This window comes from Pyrgilauda ruficollis, unplaced genomic scaffold (assembly GCF_017590135.1).
Source record: "Pyrgilauda ruficollis isolate IOZ18807 unplaced genomic scaffold, ASM1759013v1 scaffold24, whole genome shotgun sequence".
In the NCBI taxonomy this organism is placed as follows: Eukaryota; Metazoa; Chordata; class Aves; order Passeriformes; family Passeridae; genus Pyrgilauda; species Pyrgilauda ruficollis.
The window spans coordinates 14,384,823-14,398,977 of record NW_024523648.1 but is presented as its reverse complement, the minus strand read 5'-3'; the positions used below and the strand labels follow the sequence as shown (position 1 = coordinate 14,398,977).

At 41.7% G+C, this 14,155-nt stretch overlaps 1 protein-coding gene across 1 annotated transcript in view; it reads right to left on the bottom strand.

The window, feature by feature from the left end:
• NHSL1 (NHS like 1) overlaps positions 1-14,155 on the bottom strand; it is a 177,048-nt gene that overhangs the window by 25,633 nt on the left and 137,260 nt on the right. Inside the window, exon 3 of the mRNA XM_041470099.1 lies at positions 8,220-8,347. Coding sequence (XP_041326033.1) covers positions 8,220-8,347 — 128 coding nt within the window. The remainder of the gene's footprint in view (positions 1-8,219; positions 8,348-14,155) is intronic.

Here is a 14,155-nt window from a genome sequence, read left to right as displayed (position 1 = left end):
AAGAAAACATGGAAGAGGAGATGCATAGCATTTGCAGCACTAGCAGAGATTTCTCTGCCACCTGTCGACTCCTCTGCTTCAGGAGTTTGCTTTGGGACCTTCCTCCCTACCACCAGGTCAGATTACACCCCTCTTTTCTGTATTACCCCCTCCCTTAGGGAAGTCAAATACTACTCAGAACAGGGTTGTCAGTAGTGAGCCATTGCCTCTTCCCCCCTCACTGCTGCACAGGCATGGAAGGAAACATCACAGCTATTTATAACAGATGCATTTTTAATTATTGTGGGTGTTCAGTCTAAGTGATCTGCTCTCTCTTGAAGCTGAGTGCTATACAAAAGACATGCCCAAACACTGTGCTGCAACCTCTGTTTATCATTTCTGATTTTAATTTTCTTCCTGTTACTATGAGGAGTTCTCCCTGTTTATAAATAAATAACCATTTATTTATTCTGTTATGCTTTGACTCTATATTCTTTAGGACACAGTCCAACATTTTAGTAAATAGAAAATAAAAAATAAAAGCAACTTCCAGGCAAAAAGTAAAACCTCTTCAAACAACACTAAAAAAACATTTCAGGCAATTAAACTATTATTCTGTGGTTTGGAACCACACTTCAAAACATGGGAGCTTTTCTTCAAGGAACTAATCAATTTCCGACAGCCATGATTTTTTTTCCTACAGAGGCAGTGGAAGGGACAGATACTGCTATGTAGGTAAGGGCTCAGCCCAGTAAAAGCCCTGGCACTTCTATCAATACAACCTTCTTGGAGGACACCAGTATTTTTTCAGGCCTCTGCTATTTCTGAAAGGCCCTAAACCCAAGTAACAATATGATGTGCTCATCTTTTTTTGAGAGTGTGTCCATGCACCATTTACATACATATACAGTGTGGGCACATATATATGTACTTACAAACACAAGGACTTTTCCACCTCAAATTACCCAAATTCACAAACACCTTCATTAATTTAAGAAATCTAGGACAGGAATGCCATTGAAGAAGGGAAAGCTGCCTTCAGGCCATGCTTTCCCCAGTTAGATTTAAAAAGTGATTGAGAAAGAGAAAGGGTTTGTAAGGAACATGGCAGGGGGATGATAGCCCATCTGTCACAGCAGGCATGTGTACATGCACTTTAAGGAATAAGTAAGGTTGAGACAAAGAAATATTACTTTCCCTGTTCTACTATGAGCTTTTTTCCCCCTGAATCAGGGAGACCAAGGGAGATACCTCAAGCATAATTTTGCAGTTTGTCTGGGGTGAGGATGAGCACCAGTGACCTTCAAATACACTGCTTGCTTGATACCGTCAGCATCAGTATGTGTCACCTTCAGACTGCACTTCAGTGCAGGTCTCAGCTGTCACGCAGCAGTCTCTAAGGGCTACTCCAGTACATTAAGTGGCAGAGATACTGGTTACAAAGCCATCCTTCCTTTTCAAAGAAATTACTCAAGCCAAGCAGAACAGGTTTTTTGTCATAGTACACGAACAGAAAAACTGAAGAAGTGAAGTGTATGCTACAAGGGAATCCTAATTATTCAAAGAACGTGAAACATCAATCAGAAATTTCGTAGAATTAGAAGCTGAGAAAATTTGGGACAGATGGAGCAAGACAGAAATATGTCAGGTTATATCAGCATGTAACCAATGAGAAGCAACTGAAAACCCAACGGTGCAGTTGAGCTCAAAGCAGTCAGTGAGAACAACCTCCTGCCACAGGACACACATACACACTTCTACAAAATATTTCAGCAGAAGAGATGGAAGTGGTCTTGGGTGTAGGAATAAGTGTTCACATTCCAACTGTAGGTACATTTTCCATAGATCCTGAAGAAACATGACTGTCTCAACGTACATCCTTTCTTCCAAAGCACTCTCAGAGACAATGGTATATGCACGACAAAGCTGTACACAGCTTTATTACACATAGAGGAAGGCAGCAACTCATCTTTTAGCCTTCTTCAGACAGAAATTATTCATCTTTTAATCAGGATGAAAATGAGATTTACATATTTTTAGTAAACATTCCCAGATTTACAGCACTGAAGCTCGCTGGAAGACGCAGTGAATTGCTCCTGTGTGACAGGAATGCTCTTCTTCTCCAGTCAGATCTGTTACACTGGAAGTAGAACAAGGCATAGCTGATCATAAACTCCATGTTCATAACTTGTCCCATTTTTAAAGCATCTCTGAGTCATGATAACTTTACTGCTAGTCTTAAATGCCCAAATCCCTGGAATGGTTTGTTACACTCATCTCCACAGGGAAATTTGTTGGAATTCGTTCTTTTTCATGGACATGATAAGGAGTAAAGGCGGGATGTGAAAGCAGAAGCCTTGGACCTTGCAGCGTTTCCACAAACATGCACTGGGGGGGAAAGCATGAATGTTCAAATGGGAGTTAAAATAAGAATCCAGGAGAAAAATGGCCTATAAATATCCTATAGACAAGCTATATGGCTCAGTAAGCTGGAGCCTCTCCGACGCCTTGTTGACATATTGTCCCCCAGCCAACTCAGCTGCTGAGATACAACAAAAGAGTTTCACTATCTCAGCACTTTCATGCTATTTGAGAGGTCCCAGATGACAAATGGGTTTATGCTATGTATCTTGCAGCACTCCCAGCCTAAATAATCTGTTTATTTTAAATCCTTTTTATATAACAGGGGTTTATACTACAGTATCTAAAAAAAGATGAAACCTCCAGGAGAACTTAATCCATACAAATTTTACTTTTCAGCAAAGAGACTTCAAACTTCTAGTCATGCCATTTATCCTACTGTCTATTAAAATCATAATTTATCAGAAAAACAAAATGAAAAAAAATCAGTGTTGCAGACAGCAGCCATATGAGTTTGGCTGTCTATTATATTTGCCAACATCCTATTCCTGCCTCCAGGGTTTTACTAGGTTTGATGGCTTCAAGAGCCATTTTTCCAACACCAAGGGATCAAGACAATCAGTAACAGGGAAAAGAAACCCAAGACCCAAACCTAGCCAACTGAGAATGGCACTTCACATGCCTAGTTCACCCCATGGGGTTTCACACTGTCTCATGGAACACTGCCACATTATAAATTTACATGAATTTACACTTTAGATGAATTAGTCATTAGACTCTATTTGGTGTCCTCTAGACCAAGGTCACCAGTCTAGTTCCCGCAGTTTTCACAGAATATTCCATTTTATTACTTCTACACACAGATCTCCAGTTGCACTAGCCAGCACTGCTGTCCTACTAAATTCTTCACTTCATAACCTTCATTGTGTCTCAGTAAGGAAAGAATTTTTTTTGTTAGTGAAATTACTGACTATCAAACAAATTATCACCTTAACAAGCATTGCAGAAATATTATTTTCTTCTTCCTCTACTCTGTTGTAATGGGATAAAAACCACAAGAAGATCGATACTGTTTGGAGCTCTAAAAGCCTATCTAGTATCTGCCTTAAGATAAAGGCCAATGAATTGTATCAAGGTAAAATTTAAATCTGAGGATGCATAGAGCAGATACTTTTTCCTGAATATTCTCTCAGCATTGCATGGAGTCCATGCCCTTCAAGAATGTACCCAGTTGCTTTCTAAACTCATGTAAACTTTCAGCATCCACAATTTACCCCTTATCACGCACAGTCTGAGTATGTAATGAGTGAAGAATTACCCTCTTTGTTCAAAATTTTCTGTACTCACTTCCTTATGCTTTAGCATTTCATGTATTATGAGCAGCTGTTTCAGTTCAGTAAATGGCACAGTATTTAAAAAAAACCAAACCCCTGTAAATGGTATAAAATACAAGTGCTCCTTACAAGAGCAGTGCCATGCAACTGCAGTAGAGGGGCAGGGAGGCCACCTGAGGACACCACTACCCAGAGGTATCTTCAGCTCTGCCAGACCATACACCTCGGGGCTTTTTTGGCAATTCCCACCTCCAAAACTGAAGTGCCCAACTTTACCTCCTCTTAGAAGCACGTAAAGTTTTGCATTAGACTTCCTCAAATAAATACAGTTAGTGCACTTGTTTTCACTTAAGATACTCAACAGTTTCAGGCAGATATTGGAGAGATAACTAACAGTTCAGATGATCACAGTGGCAAAAATATACTCTCACCCCATCCCACACCCCCTCCCCCCCAATAAGAGAAGTAAGTATTTCTTCACCCAAAGCATAATTATCAAAGCAAAGTTCATAGCCAAATGACATGATGTAGGGAAAAACACCATGAGTTTTGGATGCACAAACATTTTCATAAATGGAATAAAGAAATAATATATGCAATACTGCATGCTTGGGTCTCAGTAGTACACATTTATCATTCAAGAAGGACACATTCCTCCAAATTAGTAGAGTTTTTCCTTGGCTAATTAAAAACCAATGAAGCAGCCAATTAAATAAAACACAATGTCCATTTGGGGAGGGGTTTCAAAGGAGACAAATGTTAATAGATGAAAAAGGGAATTAGAAACTCTGTGAACCAAGTAAATACAGGATACCGTACTGCAGACAAAAAGGAGTACAGAGGAACACAGAAGAAACAAACCTGGCATGGGACTCTTCTTTCTTTAATTGCTTTTTTTTCTAAGCAGAAAAAAGCAGCAGGTAAGGACTGAAGGCTAAGCAGAATAAGTTTGCATATATGCTAAATACTACAGGTAACATCAAGCTGCAGATATGGCAGCTGGATGGTCCCACTTGTGGGCAAAGTACCTTGTTGTTCCAGGGAACCAAGTTACAGCAGGCGCTAATGCAAGACTGAGAGATGCAGTCTAACAGACTAGACTGTTGAGTGAGACAAAAAGAAACAAAGAGAATGAGTGGCAAAAAGGGAAAGAAAAAGGATAAGAAAAAAACCACACAAAAGACAAATACAGTTAATATACACATGCATACATTTCAGACCATAAGGAGAACTGGAGTTTGAACGCGACATTTCAAAACATCTTTCACACCGGTAAAAAAGAGTAATACTGAGGGACAGGAGTAACTCCCAAGTTGTGTCACCAACAGCAGCATGTAAGATACAAGAAAGAAGACTGGCCACAGTATTGAGATGTAAAATCCAGGTAAACCCATTTAATCACCAACAAACTCAATTAGGATCAGTACTACACTGGAGCTTGGCCTGAGCTCCATCAATCTAACTTGTAAGAATCAACATTAAAAGGGCAGATCCAAACACTTAATTTTTATATCAACTTCCACTCAGAGACTCCAGCTTTCTGTGTTTTCTAATTTTGTTCGCTCATTGAGATGGGCCTGCTTCTCCTTAGTGGTTTTCCTTTGGAACAGCACATGTTCTGCTTATCTGTTGTATTCCATTTTATTTAAATGGTATGCTCTGTCTCACCCCTCCAAAATGTATGGTATATTCTAAGCCTGTGGTCCTGCCCTGAACCATCCTGTACCTGTAATCCCATTGGCCCAATGTGATTCCGCGCCCACTTCAATTCCCCTCTTAAGCTGTGCTATGACATCAGTCTCGCTCTTAGCCCTTCCTCTCTCTCAGCCTCTTCCCCTCCTCTTGCCCCTTCCCTCCCCTCGGCTCCCCCTCCTTCCCCCTTCCCCCCTTTTCCCTCAGTAACCATGCGGTTACCGGGGTTGGGATCCCAAATAAACCTTCATCTGATCAGCATCCCCAGAAGCCGTGTGGAGTCTCCTTGCCTGCCTGCTGCTGCCAGCCAGCTCTCAGCCTAGGGGGCCCTCTGGGGACATCCCCGGGGTGTCCCCACCCCAAAACGCATCGCATCACTTATCTAAAGACATTTTCTAAGACGCTGAACCAACATGCTTGGTGGTGTGTCTATTACCCTCTGCTGACAGACATCCACCTCCACAAAACCTGAAAATGCTTGTGGATCGACACCTAACAATAGTTTCATATTGTCTCCATTGTAGACAGACAAGCAGAATATCTGGCTATGGTTTTTATTTTTAGAAGATCAAAAAATAACAGGGAAAGCTGGTTTCCTTTGTGATACCATCCACTCTTTTTTGCTGCAAGTGGGCAATTATATCAACCAATAAGTTTATGAACAGTAAAGAGGTATTCATCCACCCGTCATTATTCTGCTGTTCTTGAATTTCAATTATTAAATACTGCATACACAGAATTTAAATGTTGGGGTTTTTTTTGTTTTGAAAAGACAACAAACCTTTCATCTAGTGATAAGGAGCTCACATTTCCAATCATAGGATTTTTGGTGACCCCAGTTCCACACTGTTACCGAAGAACTCTCCTGACAGCTGAAATATGACCCCCTCAAGGCATAACACTTATTAGGATTACTTGGCTCTTTACCAGTACGATAATAATTCAAGGTCAGAAATTTGTTGTGCTAAACATTCTAAAGAAAGTAAGCAATCTCCTAAAGAAAGATTAAACATTTACAGCATTAAAAAAAAAGTGCCAATTAAACAGAGATACTGGTCAAAAAATTCCACAAAAGAAAGTTATACAGTATTAACAGAGAATAACGCTACAATTTACAAGAAATTTATGTCTTTGTGAGCTGGAAATAAGAGTGGCAGGGTTACAGCTAAGGTTCTGAGATAATCAGTAACAGCCAAGACTGTCAGTTTGGCAGCTATCATTCTCCACAGCTCTGAATCATCCTTTCAGCTACAATATTTAAAGGAACCTATTCCAATTTGAAATGGAAGCGCTATCCTATATTTAAAGCACACTTAGTTGCATTAATTTTCTCCAGAATGCACAGAAATTGTTAGTAGCACATTATGTTAACACTCAAAAAACCCTTAACCAAGAAAGGATGACAGCTCTCAGTCTCCAAGAATCCTCACCCATGCTTATATACTTTTATGCAAATTGTTTAAAGAAAAGCATATTTATACTTTTTAAGTGTTACAGTAGTTTTACATATGCAGATGGTTATAAACTGCACAGCACTGTCCAGGACAAGTCAGTATGTATGCATTTATGGACAGTACATTAATAGCAACAAACAAGGTGCTGATACTTTCCCCACTGGAAATCATAATTCCAATGATTTCAGCAAGGTTTTGCAAATTACCATTATAATGTATTCCACAGTATGAATGTGCTTTACATTCTCGGCTCACTGCCAGTACATACCACACACAGCTAAACAAGATGCTCCGACATTCCCTGCCAATACACAGATAAAATGCAATCACCACCTGGACAAGAGACTCTACATATTCCACAACACCTCTTATTATGTGACTAAAACCCATGGAGGATAACACTCAAAATGCTGTACCCATTAAAGTGCATTCTCAGGGTCTGCACATTTTGCTGATAAAAGTTATTTGGTCCATACTACCAGAGGGACATATGGTTTAATATCAATTCAAAGAAATTAAACTGTGTTACAATCAAGGATATCCTCCCACTCTCAAAGCAAGAGCTGTTTTTGGCAAAGTATTCTAGAATATCTATCTTGAAAATGCTAGAAGCTCTGGCATTTCAGTTTTAGGCAGGCACACACCCCAGCAGTAACATCCTAAACCACTACACCACAGTCTGCTTTTCCTTCAGAGCCCACAGGCACAACAGGACAAAGACAGGGGAGCAGAACTTTTCTTCTTCAGAACAATAACACAACTTACTAGTTCTGTAATTGGAATCTATAATTTGATGTATAAAGCAATACGGCTTCATAACTTAAAGTTTCTTAAAACTTGTGATCAACTGTTCCTTCTCTTTATTTAATTTATTTCTAGACTCTAAGAGTTGAGATGGGGGGATACAAGCATGAAAATCATTACATGAACTGAAAGAAAGGCAATAAACCCAACTTAAGTGGACAATCTTCATTTTCTGGATGCCTTTACCAAACAGTTGTGATGCATTAGGACAAAGCCTCTACCTAACTGAATAACCACCTCTATTAGCAATTCAAAGTGTGCACCTATCCAAGTTACAATTCAAGTATGCTGATGGCTGCAGAATAGCTCTTCTTTCACTTAGCAGCTCCCCTTGCTGGGGTCTTCCCTCCAGAACATTACCAAATCCCTTCTTTCACACTCTGAACAAGCCAGTGGGAACTCTGTATCACTGCATGGGTAGAACTGGGAGTTTTAAGACACCATGAAAGTCAGATGAACTACTCTCACTGCAATTCAAAGAAATAAACATCTTTGTGATCCTCTAAAAATCCTGCCTTACCTGAACAGTGTTATGACAGGCAATTAAACTGCACCACACAAGTATTTTTTCCAGCGCATTCCCCCCCACCATTACCTTTTGTTCGATTTCTTCATAATCATCCTGGTAACTTCCACAGATTGCACTGGAGGATGAGGAGAAGGTGGGGCCCTGAGAGTAATACTGCGAGCTCCGGTAGCCATCCCGCCGCAGCTTGTCACACTCTGCCAAAAGAAAGAGAAAGAGGAGGTTAAATCATGGCAAGAGCCATTACTGCTTATGTTTGGTGTTCAATGGCATTTAAATACTGAATGTTTTTCTGAAAAGGTTTACCATGCATTAACATTGTCTGCCCCAAGTGACAGAACCCAAGGGCGCGTTCCTCATATTTGTATTATATTTCCTCCTCCCTCACATGTGTGACATACGTAAGCCCATAAGCCCACACGTAGCGTATTAACCCAGGCGATGGCAAGTGCTTTGGGAAGAAGGGGGAAATAGATTTCTTTCTTTATTTAAGTGAGGCCTGGCTCGGTGTCTTGACAGATGGCAGCATCTCGCAGGATGGGAGACGGATGCATGCGAGTAACTCCAGGGGTCTCATTTGCCAGGCCGGTAGACATCTATTATATGCCTTACACTTGAAATGATGATGATGTTGCTCACTACTCTAGCACCATCTGCTAAATAACTTTGGCACTGACCACTTGTCTTGTCTTCCTGTCCATGGAAGAGACCATTTACAGTGATTTTGGAGAGAGGAATGCAAATCACAGGGATCTCAAAATCTTGTGTTGCTGCACAGCACACGTAGCTTAATACTACAGAATTTCTAAAGTTCAGAAAGAACTCAGAGCAGACATGCATCCCCATTCACAATAGCCAAAATTCCAGTCAAGATAGCAACCCCCTCACCAAGTTTTCCACAATCATCTTCCTGCCTCCTAATTGATATTCAGTGTGATTGTGCTAAAGAATAACAGACGCCAGAGCATAAGGAAAAATTAAATGTTCAAGATGCAGCAACCAAACTCATCAGACCAGTTAGCTTTACACTTCCAAAGACAGATATCTGAATCTGTTGAAACATGATAAAAGCAAGAGGAAAATTAAGTATTTGGTGTCTTTCCATTTAAGGAACTGAAATTTCTGTACAATACGCAGGCATTATCACAACACAAAGCACTTTTATCATCACTTGCTGGAGAAGTACCCTTTCTGTGATTATATCATCTGTCCGCCTGTCTTGATCTTCTGAATACTACTTAAAACAGAAAAGATGCAGGGCTTGTACCAAGGGCAAGGTTTTAGAGAGGCTTTTGCCTGGCAAATGTTTAGGTGGAGTTACAAAGTGCAACTCCAGCATACATGTCCTCTGTTATGCCCAGATGCTTCTGAGACTGAGATCTGGAGGACTCGTGCTAACAGGTTAACTGGCCTACAGCAACCAGAGATCTGTGAGAATTTAATCAATAAGGACTCCCCTGTATCTGCACATGGACACTGAGGAGGCAAGCTTACATTCCAACAACCAGCCACTTCCACTGGTGCCGGACTTAGGTCCTTGCCTATGTACCGCTAATGTGTCCAAAAGGGCAGTATGGCAGGAACCTTTCCTTCTCTCTCAATTCAAGGACCAACAGTGGCAGTGTGGGTTTTGAGATCCAAATCAATGGCTGTATCTCGGGCTCAGAGGGCTGGTAACCCTGTTTACCCGTTCCACGTGTGTGAGCATGCTGACATTGTGCACATCTGGCAAACTGTTGCTGAACTTCAGGAGGGGGGTGAAAAATGACTGTCAGCAACCACAGCAAAGCAAATTCCTCCACCGCCGTTCCAAATTTGGTACTGGATCCAGCCAGATCCAGCACATAACATTCACAGATGTGACCACCCTGATGGGCTGTTCACTGGTTTCAGCTGCAAATGAACAGGCTAAGCAGACTGTGGCAGAGCAAGACAGCCCAAAGACTTGCATCAACTTGTAGCACGGGTTAACACGTGAAGTTGTCAACTTAGACACTGCAACTTTTACCTTCAGAAGAATCATTAATCACCACAAACAAACATGAATACAACCTAAGGGGTGCATAAGAACACAGTTATTTTTCTTCCCATTTTTGGACTGAGGCTTAGGGTCTTTGCTAGCCACTCCTGTGACTCTCCAAAAACAGACATCATGGCATGGCCCAAAAACAAAACCCTATGGTGGTTTGACCTGGGCTAGGTGCCAGATGCCCACCAAAGCTGCTCTATCACTCTCTTCCTCTGAAGAGAGCTGGGCAGGAGAAGGAAAATGTAACAAAAAGCTCATGACCTGAGAAAAGGACAGGGAGAGATCACTCACCAGTTAAAACCACAGGCAGAACAGTCTTGATTTAGAAAATCTCAAAATAAGAGCATGATAATGAGAAGTAAAGCAAATCCTAAAAAACATACTCCACCCACTCATCCCCTCATTCCCAGGCTTAACTTTATTCCCAATTCTCTACCTCCTGCCCACTCAGCAGCGCAGGGAGATGGGGAATGGGGGTTATGATCAGTTCATAATGTTGCACCTGCTGCTACTTCCTCCTCAGGGAGGTCATTCCCCAGCTTCAGTGTGGAATTCCTTCCTTGGGAGACAGTCCTCTAAAAACTCTCCAATGTGAACCCTTCCCATGGGCTACAGTTCTTCACAAACTGCTCCAGCAGTGGTTCTCCCATGGGTGCAGTCCTTCAGGAACAGTCTACTTCAGTGTGGGTTTACTACTGTGGGTCAGTAGTCCTGCCAGCAAATCTGCTCTTGCTTGGGCTTCTCCATCTGGGAATGGATTCCCAGAGCCTGCCAGGAGCCTGCTCCAGTGTGGGCTTCCCATGGAGTCACAGTTGTCACAGGACTCTTCTGGAGGCAACAGGCTCTTCTGGTGCATGACAGATGAATGCTCTAGTTTTAATTGTTTGACCTTATTTATTTTCCTAACCAAGAAGGTGAAGATGATGAATAATGCACCTCATGAAGCCCAGAAAAGCTCCAAAAACTTAAGGAAACTAATGCTGAAGGAGTCAAGTCCAACAGAAGTTCAAGTGGACCGCCAGTAACAACCTGTCAGCTTATCAAGCTCACAACCTCCCACCTGTCCACGACACAAAATCCATGTAACTTCAGAAGCTATTGCAGCAGCTTTATTATTGCTGATAAAGCCGAAATTGCCAAAACCTGCTAGGTGCAACCAAGAAAAAGGTGGTTTGTTCCCAAGAACAGCTTTTTATGTACAGTAACTGCACATATTGCAGCACAGCAGAAAACACACACTGTGGATGGCACCCAAGGTCAACAAACCTCATCAGAGGCTTTAGGCAGACATGTTTTACTGCATGTTGCAACAACCTGCAAGCACAACACAAGGTCAAACATTGCACCTGACTGAAGGGACTGTCACTGCCAAACCAAGGGTGGCAACTGATGTCTAAAAACTGCTGTAGCTAGAGGCTCCTCCCCTCCACCTCCTTGCTCTGATTAGAGGTGCACATAGTCTGCTGTAAGCAATCAGGTTCATATTTTTCAGATACAGGGGTTTTATTTTTGTAAAAAAATATCAATGAAGAAGCTAGAGATACTTACTCTAGGAAATACTCCAGATACTTACTCTTGGAAAGACTCCCTTCTTCCCAGAGAAGCAATAAATTGTACTAGTCTGACAGCCCCAAACAGAGAAGAGCACTACTTATACACCAAGTGAAAAAGTTCTTACGGTTATGCATGTTATTTCAGAGATGCCTGTACTGAAGCTGACACGGTAACAGAAGGATCCATCCAGTTCCAGTTATTAAAAATCTTCATTTTAAAGAATGACAATACATTAGCACCAGCTAAATTGGGGACATACACTCTCTTGGCTGCCATTTCCCACATTATACAACATACAAAACTGAGCACAGTGTTTCCTTATTTCCACCAAAGAACTGCCAGGTCAGACCGCAGGACACTGCATCAGGCAGGACACGAACACCCGGCCCTGAGAATGTGCCTGCCAGTCCAAATCTGCAGCACATGCTGCACACAAGCTCAAAGTGCTAATTTTCACATTAATCTGATATGAAACTGCAAAAATATGATTATGCCCCAGATGAACCAATTTTGCTCACACAAACAATAATTCCAGGAAAATCAGGGAAGTGTCAGTGCCTTGGCAATTGCAGTTGGTGGCTGCACTGGGTACTGCCACAACTCAAAAGTCGGAAGCTACCTCCCTCCCCTTCATCTCCTGACTGACTGCTTCTGGGGCTAAGTGCACAGGAACATTGCCTGTCACCTTCTGCTGCACTCTAAGTGCTTTTCTGGCTGGGTGAAACCATAGGTTAGTTCTTGTTTTCCTTCTATACTAGTGATACATTAAATTTCAGAACCACCTCTGTATTAGAAGCATTGCTCAAAAATTACTGTCATTAGATTATATATTAATTTCTTTCCACTTATGTGGTACAAATGAAAACCTTCCTAAAAAACGAAATCTTTCCTGAAATTTTTCCTTGTGTCTTGCTGTTCACGGGGTGGTTTTAGTTAAGCGTGAAGAAAGTGCATGGGAAACGCAGTCGAAGCCCTTTTAAGGGCCCCTTCATCATTTCCACAGTTATTAGAACAGGCCTTCGGGAGACACAACCAAAGCAAATGTGTTAAAGCTGTCAGTGCCCAATACAATCACGCCCAAGTCTCTGCTATATACCCAGATACTCATGTATTTGCTCAGGATTGCAGTACTGTAGCCTTTGCTGAATCTTGGCATCAGACAGAAGCATGCTGGGGACATGTCCTGTGCATCACTCATCTCTGCTCTCTTCCCTGCTGTTAAATAAGCAGGGAACAGGCAGGTACCTGCAGCAGCAGACTGAGAGCAAAGGCTCAAGCAGCCATATGCAATTCTGCACCAGTTTTGAGCCATGACACTGAATTCAGTACTGCTGTGAATAACTCAACCTCTCCATATAAAAGTTTACGGCCTTTGTGACAGACTGTCAGGCCAAGTGTATGAAAATACCTCCGAGGCCTCTCAGCCCAGATCTCTCTATTACATACAAGGAACTTGTATGTGCCCCTGAGTCAGTAACACACACAAGTGTCAAACACAGAGGCACAATTTCCTGCTTTTCCAACAACTGAAATCATATTCTTGCACAATAATTTGAGGCACAAATCACGGGAGTGAACAGAAGGCACAGTACTGATACCTCAGTAATTCGTCTGACATGGTATTACCATGGTAAAGCAGGATCAATGTTTACCTTGTCAGACCTACACGCCACACTGTGCCATGACAGATGGAAGGCTGGGTTTTCTGGGAGGGGACCGGATGCACTGACTCTTTTCCTATCCTTTAACCAACTTTGGTAATGTTTTGTACCTGCTGAGCTTCCTATCCATAAAACTTGTTGCCATATCTTGAAGTTTTTTATGAAGGAAAATGCATTACCCTGTCAGAAGCAGAACTGGTCAGAGCGACATGGATTCAGTTATTTTCAGAAGTTGTGCTTTGTATTTTTCTTATTGTAAATGAACTGTGCAGAAGTGTTATGAAGAAGTGTTATTTATAACAAGTTTCTTCATAAAACAATTATTTTGCCTGCCAGTATTAGTGTGCCCCATATATACCTGTCTGCAGGGAGAAAAGCCTCCAGGTGCTGGCTTCCATGCCTAGAGCCCATCTGAGCCTGAGACCTCTCCCTAAGGCAAAGCCCTAGCAAGAGCACAGAGCCACAGCTTTATGCCACCATCCTGGACCAGTCCTTCAGGTCTCAGGCCTGAAAGTGCACCCATCACTCATTAAAGTAGCCCTAATGAGATTACTCTGATTGCTCCTGTAAGCAAACACTGCTCACATGACTGTTGCAGGATCAGGCCTTAAGCTCTATAGCTGTCTACATCCACATGTACACACTCAGGCAGACTCTCACAAGCATATACTGAAGAGGCTAATATAAAAAAATTTAAATCTACATTTGTAAATTTTATTAGTAACCAGCAAAGGCACTAGTTAAAGAATTAAAGTACTATG